Source organism: Nanorana parkeri, unplaced genomic scaffold (genome assembly GCF_000935625.1).
Source record: "Nanorana parkeri isolate BGI_ZX_2015 unplaced genomic scaffold, ASM93562v1 scaffold1967, whole genome shotgun sequence".
Lineage (NCBI taxonomy): Eukaryota > Metazoa > Chordata > Amphibia > Anura > Dicroglossidae > Nanorana > Nanorana parkeri.
The window spans coordinates 46834-67819 of NW_017308235.1; the positions used below are offsets into that span (position 1 = coordinate 46834).

The 20986-nt window shown below is 42.4% G+C and overlaps 1 protein-coding gene across 2 annotated transcripts in view; it reads left to right on the forward strand.

Moving 5' to 3' along the window:
• NACC2 (NACC family member 2) overlaps positions 1-20986 on the forward strand; it is a 47173-nt gene that overhangs the window by 17762 nt on the left and 8425 nt on the right. For both annotated transcript variants that reach the window (XM_018572201.1, XM_018572202.1), the window contains 2 exons: positions 5704-6637; positions 17799-17972. In XM_018572201.1, the coding sequence (XP_018427703.1) occupies positions 5767-6637; positions 17799-17972 (1045 nt within the window). In that variant the 5' untranslated portion in view covers positions 5704-5766. The remainder of the gene's footprint in view (positions 1-5703; positions 6638-17798; positions 17973-20986) is intronic.

Below are 20986 nucleotides of genomic sequence, written 5' to 3' on the forward strand. Positions count from 1 at the left end.
CCCCCCTTCCCGGCATACTTATTATAGAACTCTATATCTGCAGGGGAGCATCGACTGCCTAAATAGAATTTGTCAACTCACATTAAGAACAGAAAAATGGCTGAATTTTTGTTTTGTGCAAAACATCAGTAACAAGAAAGTAAGTTTATAAATAGCTGTCCTGTTCCATTGTGCTGGTACAGAATCTCAAAGTATCCCTTGTGCCCAATGGGACATGTGCCCAAAGGGACATGTAGAGATCTGTATGCCGGGGCGAACATGTGAAGTGGTTAAAGGAACAGTGAGGATTGGTTATTGCTCTTTGCACATTCTCATTGATGGAATGTTGTGTCTGTGGGAGCTTTCTGCAGACAGCCGTAAGAGCTGTGGTTGAACTACAACATGACAGCAAGGACAATGTAGCAAACCTATGTGTGGCTGGGCTTTTCCCTTGCAACACCGCGGTCAAATATTTGGCTCCCTTCAAAAATGTTATCTGCATGGAGTTTGTGTTTTTCAGCCCATATTTGTCACTATCCGAAAACCTTCTAGTAGATTAACTTTACTTAAATTGGCTTGTGTAGGTGTGTGTGCTGCATGGTGAGGATATTAGCCCAAGCTATATAAATGTGTATACTAAAAATAAAGCATGACTATATTGGGTATATTAGAGCGTAAGCTCATCTGGTGCAGAGACTGGTGTGAATGGTTCAGTGTTTTTTTGTACCGCACTGCAGAATATGTCGGAGCAATATAAATGTATAATAATGACCGTATGTGACTGTGGAAGGGACATTAGAGTGTAAGCTCCTCTGGTGCAGAGACTGGTGTAAATGGTTCAGTGTTTTTTATACTGCACTGCAGACTATGTCAGAGCTATATAAAGGAATAATATTAATAGTCTGCAACTATGGTGGGGACATTAGAGTGTAAGTTCCTTTGGTGTAGAGACTAATGTGACTGGTTCATTGTTCTTTGTACAGCACTGCGGACTATGTAAAAGCGATATAATATAGCAGAATGGACTCTACAATGAAACATTCACAAGCTCGTGAATGAAGCTGGTAATATATCATTTATGTAGTTCATTATATCACAGTCCTGCCTTAAAATGTCTAGTTTGCTAGAAGGGTACGGCTGCTTCAAGAAGTGAAAGCCTGTCCTGATATTTGGGAGTTGGAGGGACCCTGCGTTATACTTTTAACCACTTGGGAATTTCAGCACCTGAGAGGTTGAGGAGGCGAGAAGATTGCTTTTCAGATTTGCTTCCAGCCCCCCGACCCACCACCTCAGGGGGGTTTAGGAATAATGAAGGAATTCCCAGAAATTGCTGATGTAAGGTACTCGTCGTGCAATTGTCTGAACCTCTTCTTTCTCCAATGAAAAGATTACATACATAGGTTTTATAGTTGAAGAAAAACCACCTTGTTAGGGTCTATTCTGGCCGTTCAGCACTACCTGCAGGAGAAGACGGGACAGCCGCGGGATTTAACCCTTTCTCTGCCCGTGTCCTAAAAAGAGTCACTCATGTCTAAATGATTGGTTTGAATTTGTGGATCAGCTAACTTTTTTATTGCAAGTTTTTATTGTATTTTAGTCGCTACTTTTATGCTGAATTCACTTCTCTGCTTTGTGTCAACGCGTGTTTTATACCGCAACAAATGATTCATTTTGAATGGCACCATAAGCCACATCCCTAGCGCACCACAAGGGGATCTGCCTGTGCGTTGTGGTGCGCTACCATGGCAAAAAGTGGCAGGTCCCTTTTATAACTTGCATTGCCACTTAAAATAGGCATAACATAAAGCCACTTGACACATTAATGGCTACCTTCCATAACCTACATACATAGCACCCATGTGTCACTATGACTGACAGCTGATGGAAGAAACGCTACAAAAGAACATGGAGGCCGGTGGGTTTTGCAAAGTTTGGCATCCTCTGTATCCCTATTGCATATAACACAACTGCTGATATCTGATGGAATGTTAGCAGTCAGAACAGGAGCATAGGCTGCCACTCATTGCAGGCAATATAAATGTATTGGCTGCAGGATATACATGTAACGTGAGAGATTTTAGAAACGTGGCTGAGAATGCTACATTTCAGGAAACAGCAGGAGGCTGAACCTAAACTGTGCTGCTAGTTTAGAAACAAAAATTGCCTTGCGGTGTTCCTCTTAAAAGTAAATCGGTCACATTATCAAGATCTCGGTGTTGTAGAGTAAGCTGAAAGGATCCAGGGATTGCAGTTATTTCTGTATGTTGATACCGCTCATGCCTAATAATGAGCAGTGGAAAATGTGGAGTCCTTGCAACTTTTATTTAAATCTACCGCTCTATGTGTTGCATGGAGTCAAAAGCAGTGATCCTGTTTTTAATGAATATTGCTACATTGTAACATTCACCTGGACACTGATGGACTTGGTGGAAACGTGCTACTCAAAAAATGCAAAGGTCCTTTTTGGGGGATATAGTCGCTTTTAAGGTACAAATATCAAAGATCGCTTTGCCTCATCTGGGCAGTTTGACGTGGGGTTCCAGCAGACACCCCCCTACCCCCAGTTCAGTTTGGCCAGGTGCTACTGCCTTTCCTTCTCCAGACATAAGGCTGGGGGTATCTGCAAAATATGTGCCCACCTCGTGAAAATGTATGATGGAGCAATAAGTATTCACATACTCCCACAATGACAAATAATGGTCATTTGGTGGTAAGGTTGTGCCTATGCATTTGATTGTCACCATGTTGACCAATTGGTAGCCTGTCCATTCGCGAAGAGCTAACACTGTCATTTGGTTTGTTGCGCCTCCACGTGTAACAGTTAGTTGTGAACCAGTAAACATGGATGAAAGCAGCAGTAGATATGAAAGATGTTGGTTTGTATAGATGATATTTAAATAATGTTCTTCGAAATGTGCACATCTTATCAGACGTTTAGATATTTAAATGAAGATGACACAGTGGAGGGGGGGGGGGGGGGGGTTTAAAAAAAATGAGAGTGGGGGGGGGGGGGGGGGGGGATATTTTCCAATGCACAGCTGACCTCCTGTCCTGTAATCCCGAAGATGAAATTTTATCTCCAGCTAAAACATATTTTTTAGTGTTGGATAGAGTAGGGATGGGTTAGACCAGTGGTTCTTATCCTGTGTAACCTCAGGACTCACATTTGTCCTTGGTCATTAAGTCATGACCCAAGTTGCACCGCACTGGAACGCATGGCATTGCACCAGAATGGCAATGCAACACACCTCCTTCACCAGAATGCACGGTAGGTGCAATTGCTTGGTACCGCACTGTACTAGTGTGAACGGGCCCTCAAAAACACTGACATACACACACAGCCACAGACGCAATCTCACACACTCACAAACATTCTCACACACTCCCAAAAAAAATATATTTGAAAGTCTCCCTATCTTATGAGAACTGGAGTGGATCCTCAGCCTGAGGTCCAGTGTGGGCTGCTGTGCTGTGATGGAGTTCCATCCATATGTGCATTGCTTGTGCAGCTCTCTTGCACGCCCTGTAGAGGTGCCGGGAGCCAGAATGTGATGTCACTCCATTCCATGCACCTCTACAGGGCACGTGAGGCAGCTATAAGCAATGCATGTATGGATGGAGCTCCCTCGCGGCCATAGCCCCATCCCACCTCACCTCAAGCTGAAACTCGGCAGCATATTTTGAATGGCTACTTGGTGTGAGAACTAACAGTGCTGCACTAGGGGGAGGCTGAGGAGCCTCTAACCTAGAAAAGTGAAAGGCATGCAGTGACCCCCTGAACACGACCCACCTGTTAAGAACCAAGGGGTTAGAACCCCTCTTAAATTTATTACTATGTGTCCTCCTGGAAAGATTCTGCCTCTCAATTTGTCCTGGTGACCACTGGCACTGAGACACAATGTGATAAGAAGTTCATAATTTTTTGCCACCAAAACAGAAGTTAAGGGGAAATCGTTCACTAGGGAAACCAGTTCCGGGGATGACTGCTTAAGGGGGTGTGGGGTTTTTTTTGAGACTTTAGGGAGATTTCCTCTCATTTCCTGTTATGTCTCCAGGACAGAAACTTAAGGAAAAAATGACGCCAAAAATTGACAGAAGTTCTAGCCATCGCATACAATAGTATGTCTTTACATACTCTTTGAGGAGTCCCAGAGTACCAGTTAGAGCCAATTGGCAGCTAGCTCTTTCACCTCACCATGGTCACGTGCAGCAGCACTGGATGCTGTGCGAGGAGCTCGACGCCTCGACCCTTGTCTATCAGTTGGGATTAGTCAGGCTGATGAAGACTAAGTTCATATTTTTTCACATTCCTCACTGGCAAACTGTGATGAGTCAGCGCTGAGTCGATGAGTGCTAACATAAGTTGAAAATCCACAACATATTGCATGTTTGAGGCATAATAACGAGACAGTACGATTTACAGCCTTTTTGCGTGAACTGGGGTTCTCCGCTCTCCTTCGTGCCAGCAGACACAATCATTCTCCATCTGCTACCAGTGAGCTTGCCGATGAGAACTAGCAGAACGTTGTCTAAAGTTTATCTCTTGTCGCGGGGCTCTGTCTCACAAAGGATCTCCAGGGAAGTGTTCAACTCTTTTTACTTTTGTACTGAGGGATTCTGCCCGGTCATTTACAGTCCCCGATATCAGAGAGCGGAGGGTTGTTTTAAGCCCAAGCCCCTATGGGAGATCCGCCCAGACATACATGGACACCTACGTCATCTCCTTCTCTCTTCACTGACTTTATATAAGGGCACAGACCACACATGGCTCTCTGGGTGAGTGCCAAGAAGTATTGCTTGTACTATAATCACATGATCAATCCCAACATTGTTAAAGGAAACCTTACAGCCCACTTTACTTTATTATGTGAATGTAAACCAAATATGAAATGTTTAGTTCCCCAAAATTTACAGGAATGTTACGTTCCACGTAATTTGACTTCAATCACTGTAGAGGTTCTGCAGTAGGTACTGAACTAGTTACCAAAGCTGGGGGTTGAGAATCCTGGGAAATCCTGTTGTGAAACAGAGTGTGGTTGCCATGGCTTTAGGGGAAGTTTCATTTTATAGGAATTACAGAAAATCATGACTGACTTCAGGTTGAAACACAATTTTTTATGTCGCCTGCTACTCAAGCCATTTTATATCTCATTGAACAGAGTATGCTCTTCAGGTGGCTTACCATGTTGTAGGTTTTTTCCTCAGCAGTATGGATACTGAATGTCGTCTTACTAACTTCTAGCCACTAGAGGGCACACCGCATCCCTACATGAAATATGATCATGAAAATGTGCCGCAGCAAGTTAAAATGTGAAAATTACATTAAATTACGGTCATGTAAACATTACACTAATAACCCAGAAAGATTACGGAGTATATCAATTATGAAAAAGCTACAACTTTCATTCACAAACCTGTATATAAAAATGTCATGTCAATAATAAAGTTGGCCTCTGTATTTGCTGGGTAGCTGAGCACAACCACTCAAGGGGAGAGCAACTCATAATTTCCCACAATGGAAATACTTATGGGAATTCAGCTTTCTGCTTGAAAATATTTCCTCTTAGGATCAGAAATGTGGCTGACAATTTCCTCTACTGATAAACTCCCAAATTCCTCCCCCTTAGATGTAAGATGACCTCATGTATGTTATAACTGATCTTCACTGGCCTTTCAAGTTGTATTATATTTTTATTTATCCAAACTTGTTATATTCTTTTCCAGATGTGAACAGTCTTTCTGGCGACCCTGCTGAATGTCCAAGGCCTGCTTCGTCACTGCCCAGCCATGTCACAGATGTTACATATAGAAATTCCCAATTTTGGGAACACCGTCTTGGGATGCTTGAACGAGCAGAGGCTTATGGGACTCTATTGCGATGTCTCCATTGTTGTGAAAGGCCAGGCCTTCAAGGCGCACCGTGCTGTTTTGGCGGCCAGCAGCCTGTACTTTAGAGATCTGTTCAGCGGTAACAGCAAGAGCGCCTTTGAGTTGCCAGCTACGGTGCCGCCAGCGTGCTTCCAGCAGATATTGTCATTTTGCTACACCGGAAAGTTGACTATGGCTGCTAGCGAGCAGCTTGTGGTGATGTACACAGCCGGCTTCCTTCAGATTCAGCACATCGTAGAGCGAGGAACGGACTTGATGTTCAAGGTGAGCTCGCCTCATTGTGACTCTCAGACCACCATGATTGAAGATACCAGTTCAGAACCCCAGAGCCCCTGCAACCAGACAACGGGCACCGCCACCTCTGCATCCTATGTAATGTCTCCTTCCATGCCCATCCCACTTCTCACCCGAGTGAAAAATGAGAGTTTGGAGGTGCAGCCAATTGCGGTTCCCAATGTGCCTGGCAAGAGGCCAACAGAGCCTCAAAACAGGGACAGCACGGGAGGAGCCTTGTCTACAGCGACAACACCAAAACTACAACGGGTTTCTTACTATGGCATGTCCACCCTAGCTACACTCTTCCCCAATGTACAGCAAGTGTCATATTCACAAGGTGAGCGCACAAGCCCTAGTGCAAGCAGCATACCGACCACAGACAGCCCAACATCCTACCACAACGAGGAAGATGAGGAGGACGATGAGGCCTATGACACAATGGTGGAGGATCATTATGGGCAGATGTATATCAAGTCCACAGGGGGATACGCAGGTAGGAAACCTTATTTTCCAGGTGAAGACAAACACATAGACAGCTGACCTCTCCTGAAAATGCTTTCTCCCTAGTTGTTTTGCTGATTTTCTGGCTATAGTGTTTTCTGAATCGCCCAAAACAAATATGTGGATTAGAGTTTGACTTCACTTACCGTATGAGTGTTCTGTATTGTTTACCATTCATTTAGACAGCATTGTAGCCACTGGATCAGCATGAACGCCAGAGAAGTAGGGTAACAATGCAGCCTACACATTTGTTATTGGTCATTCTCTCACAGTGGTCTTCTTGTTTCTCTCACTGCCGCTCATGCTGTAAGGCCGCTATATTCTGAAAAATGTGAGTCTGTACTTGGCTAGCCCCTTTAAATCTATTCATGGCACATGTTGTTGTGTAATAGGAATGGCCGGACTATGCCTTTCTGTTTTTGTTGTTTTATTTTACTTTTGAATCAGAGTGGTTGTGCAGGAAAATATGAATGAAAACACTCTGTAGAATCCTAAGAATCATCATCCCAGCCAGAGATGTGTATTTCTCTCTTTAGTATACGTTATATCCCTGCCAATACAGCTCTGCATATGTCTCACTTCATAGCTTATCCGGTTCTGCTACCTGCTGGCAATGCGAATAGGTCACATTACCCCATGTAGAGAAGAGGGTGTCACTGGAGCTCACTTTACATACAGCATGTTCATTCATAGTTTACATCACTTTTAAAAACATTTGGCAAAATACAATTCAAGGCTATAGAGAAAGGTCATTAAAATAATCAGTGTCTTATAGGGCTTCTGTATCATGTGTTAAAAAACAAGTGATCTGTGAGGTATCTGTGAGGTATATTTTTGCAGTTTTCAGTTCTGTTGATCTTGGCTACTTAGGATATCTACAAATGCATTTAAAAGTGTCTTTTGAAGACAAATATGGGCTTCACTATGTGGCGTGGGCCCAATGGGACCACTTTAGGTCCTTGACAATGTTTTCCTTGTATCTGAAATGAATGAAGATGGAGTCATTGCTCTACCTTGCCCTTCCCATCCTTCTTATCTCTCTCTCCCCATTTCTGTTAATCTCCCTTCCGTCCCCCTCCACCTCCCTCCCAATACTTACCTGTTGCAGTTGGAAATAATTTCTTTGGCTTATATGGGTTCCCATCCATAATACCAAGAATATGTAAGCTTCTCATATTCACCTGTACACAGTCATTGTATTTGGCATCAATGAAGCCAACGCAATACTGGGACCCATGTCATGTTTTGTTTTCAGTATTCAAATTTTTATTTCCTGGTAACGCCTCTTCCTTTTTGTAAGTCTCTTCACAAATGTGAAAAAAACCTGATTATACCTAGGTGTCCTTTGTCCATAAGGTACGTTGTTTTTTCCTGACATGATACAGAAGTGAGCTCTGGTCTGCTTACTACAAATGTAGTGCTTACAGGAAATGTATAGTTGATTTATTTATATTTTCTTTGTATGAAAAGATAAACATATTTTTTTTAATTGGTTAGTTAAAGATGAAATATTGCATATACATTATTTGTATTTCCAGCAAACAGATGGAGTTTTAGGTTCCTTCGTTCTTTTTTTTCAAACTAGTTGTGTCTGCTTTGCAAACATTGCAGAAAAAGCATGTTTACAGAGCTCAATAGCTCAAGCACCATTTAACATGCCACTGACTTCAGTGGTATGTACGTACCCTCTATTAAATATTTATTTGTTTAAAAAAAATGCATATTAATCTAGCATTCAAACTTCCACCTCAGGCCCATCAATTCTGATTATGTCCTAACAATGTTAAAACTCTTTAGTCAAACATAATTTCTCAAATCCAAAAGAAATGATCCAATATACAGAACAGTGATTGACAATTTGACATAAAGCAGTTGAGACGCATTTCCTGAATAACAGGTCCACTTCTTCAAGAGTAAGTGAGGAGACAAGGATCTAAAAATATAAACACAGAATTACAAATCTATTTAAATACAATATTCAAATTCCAAATTGGTTATCTAAACAAGTTCTTGCATGTATAATATCATATTATTTCAATTAAAGGTGTATGAAAACACAAATCTTGTCTTGGCATGCCATACGTCTCTATTGCTCGAACATGGGAGCACCCTAGGACGTTTTCAAGAACGCATATAGCCGTGTTCTGGGCCTAAAAACTTCACAAATCATCAGTTTATTATAGTACTCCAGTACATTACCCACCTAGATGGAATGTCAGACCCCCTGAAAATCGCTCAGCACAGGAACATTAACCATCCCAAACCCCAAAGTTTCCAAGTTTTGGGGGAGAAAAACAGAAAAAAAACTAAGAATGTGTTCAATAATAAATACAAATCACAATACAGTGCTGGGATATCTGCCCAAACCAATAGTAAGGATTAATGATATATATAATTGATCAATAGGATTACATAGGTGATCACCTGATCACTAATAAATAATTACAATTTAAAAAAATGTAGAATGTAAAAAAAAAAATTACTCTAATAACCATATCTGAGGCTCATACATTCAATACCCCTCACTTTATTCTAAGAATAGTTGTCAAAAGTACTGTACCCTTTAAAGGTGCCCATTTTTCCTATCACAGTAAGCTTAGCAGTACACATACCACAGCTGCATTATCACTAGTGATGCTGTGCAGTACAATTTTTTTTATTTTCTCCGTAAAATATAAACAGGGCTGGAGTTTGCCTCTTGTGCACTGCTCCCCTACCACCCCATTTATACAAGTATGCATCTCTCCTTCTCTACTTTAACTTGCAGTCAGCGTCTGTTTTGGGGCAGTGCCAAAGTGTGGCTCCCACAATGGGGAGATTTCCTGTACGGTAGTTTGTGTCTCTGACCTTCCCACAATGGTGAGATTTTTCCATGGTAGTTTGTGTCACTGCCCCTCCCACAATGGTGAGGATTCTCTGTAGTAGTTTGTGTCTCTGCCCCTCCCACAATGGTGAGATTTCCTTGCATTAGTTTGTGTCTCTGCCCCTCCCATAATGGTGAGATTTCCTTGCAGTAGTTTGTGTCTCCGCCCCTCCCACAATGGTGAGATTTCCTTGCATTAGTGTCTCTGCCTCTCCCACAATGGTGATATTTCACTGCAGTAGTTTGTGTCTCTGCCCCACTCACAATGGTGAGATTTCCCTGCAGTAGTTTGTGTCTCCGCCCCTCCCACAATGGTGAGATTTCCTTGCATTAGTGTCTCTGCCCCTCCCACAATGGTGAGATTTCCTTGCAGTAGTGTGTTTCTCTGCCCCCCCCTCCCCCCAATGGTGAGATTTCCTTGCAGTAGTTTGTGTCTTTGCCCCTCCCACAATGGTGAGATTGCCCTGCAGTAGTTTGTGTCTCTGCCGCTCCCACAATGGTGAGATTTCCTTGCAGTAGTGTGTTTCTCTGCCCCTCCCACAATGGAGAGATTTCCTTGCAGTAGTGTGTTTCTCTGCCCCTCCCACAATGGAGAGATTTCCTTGCAGTAGTGTGTTTCTCTGCCCCTCCCACAATGGAGAGATTTCCTTGCAGTAGTGTGTTTCTCTGCCCCTCCCACAATGGAGAGATTTCCTTGCAGTAGTGTGTTTCTCTGCCCCTCCCACAATGGAGAGATTTCCTTGCAGTAGTGTGTTTCTCTGCCCCTCCCACAATGGAGAGATTTCCTTGCAGTAGTGTGTTTCTCTGCCCCTCCCACAATGGAGAGATTTCCTTGCAGTAGTGTGTTTCTCTGCCCCTCCCACAATGGAGAGATTTCCTTGCAGTAGTGTGTTTCTCTGCCCCTCCCACAATGGAGAGATTTCCTTGCAGTAGTGTGTTTCTCTGCCCCTCCCACAATGGAGAGATTTCCTTGCAGTAGTGTGTTTCTCTGCCCCTCCCACAATGGAGAGATTTCCTTGCAGTAGTGTGTTTCTCTGCCCCTCCCACAATGGAGAGATTTCCTTGCAGTAGTGTGTTTCTCTGCCCCTCCCACAATGGAGAGATTTCCTTGCAGTAGTGTGTTTCTCTGCCCCTCCCACAATGGAGAGATTTCCTTGCAGTAGTGTGTTTCTCTGCCCCTCCCACAATGGAGAGATTTCCTTGCAGTAGTGTGTTTCTCTGCCCCTCCCACAATGGAGAGATTTCCTTGCAGTAGTGTGTTTCTCTGCCCCTCCCACAATGGAGAGATTTCCTTGCAGTAGTGTGTTTCTCTGCCCCTCCCACAATGGAGAGATTTCCTTGCAGTAGTGTGTTTCTCTGCCCCTCCCACAATGGAGAGATTTCCTTGCAGTAGTGTGTTTCTCTGCCCCTCCCACAATGGAGAGATTTCCTTGCAGTAGTGTGTTTCTCTGCCCCTCCCACAATGGAGAGATTTCCTTGCAGTAGTGTGTTTCTCTGCCCCTCCCACAATGGAGAGATTTCCTTGCAGTAGTGTGTTTCTCTGCCCCTCCCACAATGGAGAGATTTCCTTGCAGTAGTGTGTTTCTCTGCCCCTCCCACAATGGAGAGATTTCCTTGCAGTAGTGTGTTTCTCTGCCCCTCCCACAATGGAGAGATTTCCTTGCAGTAGTGTGTTTCTCTGCCCCTCCCACAATGGAGAGATTTCCTTGCAGTAGTGTGTTTCTCTGCCCCTCCCACAATGGAGAGATTTCCTTGCAGTAGTGTGTTTCTCTGCCCCTCCCACAATGGAGAGATTTCCTTGCAGTAGTGTGTTTCTCTGCCCCTCCCACAATGGTGAGATTGCCCTGCAGTAGTTTGTGTCTCTGCCCCTCCCACAATGGTGAGATTGCCCTGCAGTAGGTTGTGTTCCTCCCACAAAGGGGAGATTTCTCAATATTATTTGTAGCTCTGCCCTTCTCACAGTGGTGAGATTCCCCTTAAGTGATGTTAAAGTCAAATGTTTGTAGGCCATTTCAAAGGCTGATTAAATCACCTACAATGGATGCTGCTTCTTGATGTTTAAAAGTTTTTGTTTCCTTAAGAATCATCTGGTCCCCTGATCACTGGCCCTGAAATACTGTTTTAGTGTGGCTACTTTCCCTTGCAGGGTCCTTGTGTCTGCTGGTAAGCTGTGTGTGTCTCCACAATCACACAGGCACAGCAAGGCAAGTCACTACCCCATTTGCTGGAGACTGCTCTGTCCCTGTGATCTTGTACTAGACAAGGGTGTTCAAGGAAGCCAAGCTGAGAGTATTGGAGCCAGCTGTTTGGAAACATGATGACTATAAGTGAAATGTAGAGAAATCCTTTCCTGGCCAATGAATATTTGATCTGGATTCATTATAAAATAAAGTTTGAGAGTTTGAATACTACTTTGGTAATCTGTTTCTGCCCTTTCCACAGAGGTTAGATTTTCTGCACTAGCTTTCTGTCTTTTTTCACATTTAATACTTTTGCTTTTGAAAGTGTTTCATTTTTAAACAATGTATTTATTCAGATTGGCAACATTTACAAAATGTGCTCATAAGCCATAAAGCTGGAAACTAATTCAGTTCCTGGAATTGTAGGTTAGCCTGCAGACAGGTCATGGTTCTGCTTGTACAGTACATTGGCGTTACCAGATACATACAGAGGGTTAATGTCGGGCGTGTTCCTCTTGCCCACAGTCCTGGTACATTGCATGCTGATTAGTCGTCCCTCGCTCTGGGATTAGCTGGACTCTCATTTCCTTCCTATGATAATGCAATTTATGAACTTGCATTAACCAGATGTTCTCGCCCTTAAATGTGTGAGCTGGATGTCACTAAATCCACACAAATGCAAGACCGAATGAAAACAAGTTCACATAATAGAACATTCATAGGAGGGGAGCTATGGTGCTGGATAAAGAGGGGGGAGTCCACCCTCAGATGACTTTGGATGTCAGATAATAGGAATAACATCAAGAGCTAAGAAAGGGAGAAGTATTACTGTGCAGAGTCCATACATATAGAATAAGAACAGATACAGATTAGTACATCCAGTATACAGGACAAGAGAAGTGGTACTGTGCATTGTACAAACATACATACAGAATAAGAACAGATACTGAGAATTACATCCAGTATACAGGACAAGAGAAGTGTCACTGTACAGAGCCCATACATGCAGAATAAAAACAGATACTGAGAATTGCATCCAGTATACAGGACACGAGAAGTGGTATTGTGCATACATAAAGAATAAGAACAGATACTGAGAATTACATCCCGTATACAGGACAAGAGAAGTGGTATTGTGCATACATATAGAATAAGAACAGATACTGAGAATTGCATCCAGTATACAGGACACGAGAAGTGGTATTGTGCATACATAAAGAATAAGAACAGATACTGAGAATTACATCCCGTATACAGGACAAGAGAAGTGGTATTGTGCATACATATAGAATAAGAACAGATACTGAGAATTGCATCCAGTATACAGGACAAGAGAAGTGTCACTGTGCATTGTACAAACATACATACATTTGTAGCCTATCCCGAAATATGTGTACATATGTGTGATTGTGGAACAAAACCTTATTGTGTAGGCTTTTAGCGTCCCAGCAGTTACTGTCTTGGCAAGTCTTTGTTTGTTATTAATGGAGCACTCGGCCAAATTGCCAAGCGGCAGTTGGTAAATAAACCAGGGAAAGGACAGGTAGTGAGTCTTTGGCTTTGCCAGTAATTCTGCAAGTGTTTGCTCTAATACAATGGCATTGGAATATTTAATCTCTGTGTACTGGGGAGACAATACAAGCTGAACTCTCCCTCAACTCCCGATTCTCTTTACTTTGACCTCTGCACTGCAAGCAACAGTGCGTGTCTAGACAGCGAAAAGAGTTAATGGTCACAGAGTGCTCTTGTGTTCTATACTCTTTTTGAAAATATTCTGCCCCTGACCTTCTCTCTAGCTTTCTTATTACACCCATCACCAGGATATCCCTCCCTCCAACGTGACCCTCCATAAAGGAAGAAAGTACTCTGCCCCTGACCTTCGCTCTACTTTTCTTATTACACCCCTCCCACTAGCCTATCCCTCCCTCCAACCTGACCCTCCATAAGAAAGAAAATACTCTGCCCCTGGCCTTCTCTCTACTTTTCTTATTGCAACCATCACCAGGATATCCCTCCCTCCAACCTGACCCTCCTTAAAGAGTGAAAATACTCTACCCCTGACCTTCTTTCTACTTTTCATATTACACTTATTACTAGGATATCCTTCCCTTCAACATGACCCTCCATAAGGAAGAAAGTACTCTGCCCCTGACCTTCGCTCTACTTTTCACCCCTGACCTTCTCTCTGCTGCTCTGATTACTCTCCCCAGCAAGGTCACACTTTCGAAAATGACTCTTCATAATGTAGAAATGATTCTTCTCCTGGCCTTCTTTTTCAGCATTGGGATATCACACCTGATTTTTCATAAGGAAGAACAGACTCTGCTCCTGACCTTTTCCCTACCTTTCTGATTACACTCCCCACCAGGATATCACAACCTCCAACATGACCATCCAGAAAATACTTTGCTCCTGACCTTCACTCTAACTTTCTGAATACACCGAAAACTGAGATATCACATTCCCTCCATAAGGTAGAAAATACTTGTGTGATGAGTGCTTTCAGTGTTTGCAATTCCTCCTTATTACTCCCTATGGACAGCTTACACTTTAGACATTGTGACATGAGCAGAATCAGGCAGTGACTGGGCAAGGTAATAAGACTCTTTTGTTTTCCTTCAGCCAGGGCCAACTAGAAGACTTGAATTTAGAGAAATAGATTAGCATAACCATTGTGCAGCACTGCTACGCAGAGTGCAAATTCTAAATGTGTAATAAGTAAATATGGCTGCCCCCATGTACATACTGTATATTACAACTTATACATGGAAACAACGTTTTTTAAATGTTAATAAACATTCATAAGATTATTCATATTTTAAGGCAAAACTACCACTAAGCATTTTTTTTGTTTTAAAGGAGAACTATGGGGTCAGTGTTTTTCCCCACAGTTCTCCCCAGGGTCATGTGAGGACACAAACCAGCGTCCTCCAGTGACCCAAAGCTCAGTATACTGCGAGCTACAGCTTGCGGTATACTGAGACCGCCGCAGCCGGGACGGATCCCGACATTACTGTCGAGATCCACTCAGCTGCGTATTTGACAGCTGGCTCTGCCTATCTAGAGGCAGAGCCAGCTGTCAAATACGCAGCTGAGTGGATCTCGACAGTAATGTCGGGATCCGTCCCGGCTGCGGCGGTCTCAGTATACCGCAAGCTGTAGCTCGCAGTATACTGAGCTTTGGGTCACTGGAGGACGCTGGTTTGTGTCCTCACATGACCCTGGGGAGAACTGTGGGGAAAAACACTGACCCCATAGTTCTCCTTTAAGTAAAGTGGGGAAGGGTTAGAAGGTCTGTCAGAAGTAAAGGTGAACCTCTCTAAGAGGAACAATGACAATAATAAAAACCAAACTTAAGTTCTGAAGTTATTCAAAACTAACAATGTTTTGAATGGAGTTCTACATCACTTTAAAAACGGAATACTATGAATATCTTTTAAGAGAGATACAAATGCTGCAGAAAGTTAGAGTTCAAGAAAGTATTTCACATTTTCTAACCTGTTGAAGCAGTTTTATCAAGAGACTGTATGGATCCCCAGGTCCTTGTTGTAATGGGAAGGCGTTAGTATGAGCACCCGGTGTATCCTAATATAACCTCAGAGAGTTTTGTGGTCGCTCTGGCTGACAAGGGGTGAATGTTTTATCGCACAGGCACACTGGCAGATGTTCTGCGAGACGCAAGGTGTCGGTGAAATACGAGTATTTATAAACTTCACAACATGTGACAAGGCAAAGCGCTAAAAAAGGACAGAGCAGGCCGGTTCTAAAGGCCACAAGACGCTGTTCTGCTCCCCGGGAATTTATAGGAATACGAATCTGGGAGGAGCTGGCATTTAGCGGAACACTGTGTAACCTGTCCAAAATCCCCGATAGGCAACCAGCATTAACTCCTTCCAGACCGCACTTTTACATAAATAGCTCCGCCAAGTTAACACTACAGACAACCAAACTTCTCATACTGTGTGTGCATCATTTCCTTGTAATTGAAGAAGACTTTGTCTACTCAAGAATGAGATTTCAGTTATAAGAGTCTGGTGGGCTCACCCACCTTGGACCAAAATATAAACCAATAAAAGATCCAGAAGGGGAGAAAGGAACCATCCTAGTGACAGGTGTGTAGACCTGGGAACTCATCTGAGAAACATCCACCAAATTCTGAAATTGTAGCTTTGGGTGTAGTAATCCTTTAATCTGACTTATATTTAGGTCTGATCATCTTCTGAAATGTTTACATATTTGTTACTGTTATTAATAGCTCTTTTATATAGCCCTGTAATAAGGTGCATTAGTGTGCACAGCTTGTTCCATGCTTTGCCTTGGCAGAACGTAGAGTCTATTGCTGTAGGTAGTGGGCGCCTCTGTTCTGTCTGGGCAGCATCTAGTTCTGTCCCAAACAATGACATATCTGTTTGGAGTAGCCTGTGCCCATGCCACTTCAGGAAGGTCTGGTACTTGTTGCAAGGATGCCACCACAGCAGGCTTTATGGCTGCCAGTTCGGCGGTGCGGACCTCCTTTTGTTCTGTCAGGCAGAGCTGACATAATTAATATCTGTTGATGTAGACCCTGCAATATATTGGATCAGAATGTTGCCACAGCTCTCGCCAATGCTGTGCTGAGCACTTGTTTATTTCCAGATGGTTTGTGTGTGTGTATGTGAATTACATATTATCTTAAAGCTGGCCAGCTGCATCAAAGTGATCCCATTCTGGCCAGTCCTTACACTAACTAAAGGATATAACATTTTTATATGTACATATATGTTTTACTTATTTGTAGCAAGTAGAGGGGCTGTATAAAGAGGGGTTAGCTAGCTTGGAAGTAATTGCAAAATGTCAAGTACAAAAATGCACGTTAGATGGTGAAAGGAGCGGAGTCCTTTACCAGTACAGAGTATTTCAGGAGTGGATAGTTGTATAGCAGTAGGGTGTGTTTCAGGTGAGAAGAGTTAGAGGAAACTGCAGAGTTCATCACAGAGTATTTCAGGGTTGTTGTTTTTTTTCCTTCACCTTTTAGATAATAATATAGATCCTGATGGAGTAAATGAATATGGATAAATTCACTGAGTTATGAATTGGGAGGTAGGAGATAAGGAGTGTAAATTGAGTGGACACTTTGAAGGAAGGTATTGTGAAGGCGGATACAAGAAATTATATGTTTGAATAAATTCACCACTTTGGGTTTTTGTTTTTTTTTAGGGCTAAGAAATGGGCCAGTGGACAATGGATATAGAGACTTAGGTGAATATTTAAGCTAAGTACATGATGTGAAATATAAGGAGCTATGTGCTTTATTGAGTGAAATTTATATATAAAGATTGTAATTTGTTGAGTGATGTACAATATTTTCTTTTTGAATGTTTGTATAAAAATATTAACCAAGAAAAAAAAAACTTCAGGTGAGGGGAGTTAGATAAAGGAAGGAACAGAGTCCTCTCCAGAAATATAGCGTGTTTCAGGTGAGGAGAGTCAGAGGAAAGTGCAGAGTCCTCAGGGAGCACAGAGTATTTCAGGAGAGGACAGTTGGATAGAGGAAGAAGCAGAGTTCTCCAACAGCACAGAGTATTTCAGGAGAGGAGAGTTAGAGGAATAAGCAGAGTCCTCCAGCATCACATCGTGTTTCAAATAAGGAGAGTTAGATAGATAAAAGTGCAGAGTCCTCCACGAGCACAGAGTATTTTAGGAGAGGAGAGTTGGATAGAAGAAGGAGCAGAGTCCTCCAGCAGCACAGAGTATTTCAGGAGAGGAGAATTATATAGTGGAAGGAGCAGAGTCCTCCAGCAGCACAGAGTATTTCAGGAGAGGAGAATTATATAGTGGAAGGAGCAGAGTCCTCCAGCAGCACAGAGTATTTTGGAAGAGGAGCCTTAGCAGAATGGCAGAGTCCTCTGGAAGCATAGAGTATTTCTGGAGAGAAGAATTAGATAGTGGAAGGAGCAGATTCTTTCAACAACACAGAGCATAGATTGTGAAAGGAGCGGAGTCATCAGGCAGCAGAAAGAGTCTTTCAGTACAATTTGTTTGATGAGAGGCGAGATAGTGTAAGAAGAGACATCCTCCAGCAGAGCTGAGTATAGTTGTGCTCTTTTGTAATGTCCTTTTTTTTTCATTAGTTGGTCAGGATAAAGGAGATCAGATACAGAACTCACTGGAGAATCGTTCCTGTGTCCTGATTCGGAGAGACCTGGTGGCACTTCCAGCAAGTCTCATTAGTCAGATTGGCTACCGCTGCCACCCGAAGCTCTACTCAGAAGGTGACCCGGGCGAGAAGTTGGAACTGGTTGCAGGTAAATACAGTTATTTAAACCAGCTGTGCCTTTTTCATCCACTAGGAACAGCAGTAAGGTATGAACCTGTCAGAAGAAAGTACTGCTTTGGCCAATTTCTGGCAGCTATTCAGTTTCAGTCGCTTATTTTTCTGCTCTTATGCTCTATCACAGGATACATTTGATTGGTTATTACTAGGGATGAGTCAATCCAAGAAAATCTAGTGAAAAATGTAAAACATGCTATAAGCCAGAGTCCCACGCTCCTTCATGTTGGATGATGGCATATTTTCCTGTTTGAGTAAAGGGAGTACACAACCTTCCACTGAAATACTTAGACCCCTTATGTATGCGCTGTCAGAGGAAGGAACAAATAGCAATCCTGCAGGTAAGTGAATCTCATTGATCTGTTTTTAGCTCTTTGATCTTCTGGTTCCTTGCGCTCACTTTTTTTTTTAACCCTGCCTGGATGCTGTTGGGGCTTCAGCTGGATTTAGTGGCTGTCAGTGCTTGTCTTTTTCAGGAAATGCCAGTTGCCTGACTGCGTTTGGTTTCACCACTTTTAGTCAGAGGTGTGCAGCTGCTTATTGAGCAGACTGAGTGTGCACTTAACAAAAAAAATAAAAGTACTAAAGCCAGGGGGTCAGCAAGTTGGCCTGGAAACTAGCAAAAGGTGACAGTGGCTTGGTAGTTTTTTTAGGACAGATTTCCATTAACACACAAAGCGCAAGCATGCATTGTTATATAGTAATAGTTTGTAATATGATGTAACAAAGTCTGTCGCTACCTTACAAAATTATAAAGATTGCGTCTGCCTTACAAGACACCATTATAGCAAAGACTTCAAATGCCTTACAAGACGCCATTATACTAAAGATTTCCACAACCTTACAAGACACCATTATAGCAAAGACTTCCAATGCCTTACAAGACACCATCATACCAAACTTCCAATGCCTTACAAGACACCATTATACTAAAGACTTCCACAACCTTACAAGACACCATTATAGCAAAGACTTCCAATGCCTTACAAGACACCATTATACCAAAGACTTCCACAACCTTACAAGACACCATTATACTAAAGACTTCCACAACCTTACAAGACACCATCAAACCACAGACTTCCAATGCCTTACAAGACACCATCATACCACAGACTTCCAATGCCTTACAAGACACCATCATACCACAGACTTCCAATGCCTTACAAGACACAATCATACCACTGACTTCCAATGCCTTACAAGAAACCATGATACCAAAGACTTTCACAACCTTACAAGACACTATTATACCAAATATTTCCACTACCATACAAGAAACTGTCATAGCAAAGGTTGCCTTCGCCGTAACAAGAGTGTCATATTAGAGACTACTGCCTTGTAAAAGACTCATAATAAAATACTATAGAATCAAATACTAATACAAATGTTGTGCAGTGTAGCAAGGGACTGCCATACTACTGGCTGGCACTGTGTTACAAGACACTGTTGGGCATTTGCAATGTAGCAGCTCTCTCATAAGATGGCATTGTAAATTAGGGTTTTTGATAGGATGGGTATAAACTCTTGACTGAGGTGCTGGGCTACAGATAAATACATGTACAGAGCTCTGATGGGAAGCCTCCATTCAACATCACCCTAACCTCTTTCTGACACTTGTTTTATTTGTAACAAATGGAAATCTATCAGGCTTATCCCTTACAGCAGTGCAATGACCTGTGGCTGCCAATAAGAGTTCTCTTTACTGTAGCCTGCTCAGCAAAAAGATGATTTATATTTCTTGCTCCAGGTCAATGTACTTTTCATATTACTGCAATTCACAGTGCTTAACTGGATTAACCTTATGGATATCATTGTGTTGTAAATAAGGCAACTTGTGTAGGGATCTGAAATAAACCCCTAAGTCCCTATACGTGATATCATTGTCAAGTCTGTGGCCAGTTAGTTAGATACCTGTGACCGACTGCTCTTGGGGGAAATAAAAACTTTTAATTTAGGCTTATTGGTCCTTTAAATTTATAATTTGTGTCACATAAAACACTAATGACATTCAGAAGCATCTCTGTAAAAGTTATTGTGTCTGCTCCAAAAATTTCACCTTTATTTGAGTATGCGGCTTAAACTACTGTATGTTAGCTGCCATTTTAGGCTAAAGGGGGGCTTATACATGACTGCCAGAAGTATTCTCTAGAAAAACAGCAGAGGAAAACTGGTTAGAGGATACCACCCCAATGCGATTTCTGTTTTTATTTTAAACCAGGCACTGATAAGTAGGAACAGTCACTGTTCAGCACTACTACACAGAAATCAAAGCCTACATATGTAATGAGCAAAAATGGCTGCCTCCTAAGGACAAGTATAATTATAAAACTATACAGAGAAACAAGATTTTTTAAAAGATCATTGCACACTAAGCTTTACAATAAGTCTTTTTTTTTTTTTTGTACGCACATCTAAAAAAAAGCAAAAATCAATAGGACTATAGTTTCCCTTTATTAACTCCTACATAAAGCAAATAATCATTTTGGATAACTGTCCCTTTAAGCCTCCTCTCTCCCACAGTCGCCCCCGCAAAACACTGCCGACATCCAAACTACTGTGTATGTTTCCAACAAAATCAATTTAGTTGCGCAGCACAATAGCCGGGGCGCTGTAAACGCTTGTTAGCATACAGAATACCAGCACTCGTTATGCAGCCAGAATATTCATTTTGTTGGCGTTTACATTTTATGTGGCGCTATTAAATGTGACACGGGTTATTTTCGCAGTGAGGAACAACTGTAAATCGTGCCTGCACGCACCTGTGGATGAGTCCGATTTGCATTTTTCAATCTGCAGCAGGCAGATTAATATCTCCAGCTCATAATGCATCCAGCGATGGACTTATTTCCTCCGGTGAATTAATATCACCACTGGCAGGTGTTTTGGGGTTTTATCCCAACTCCTTCCTTGGGGAGTCTCAACATATTTCATTTTTCTTTTTTTCCCTCTGAATCTATCTTGTTAACCTGTGAGATGCTGAAGAGC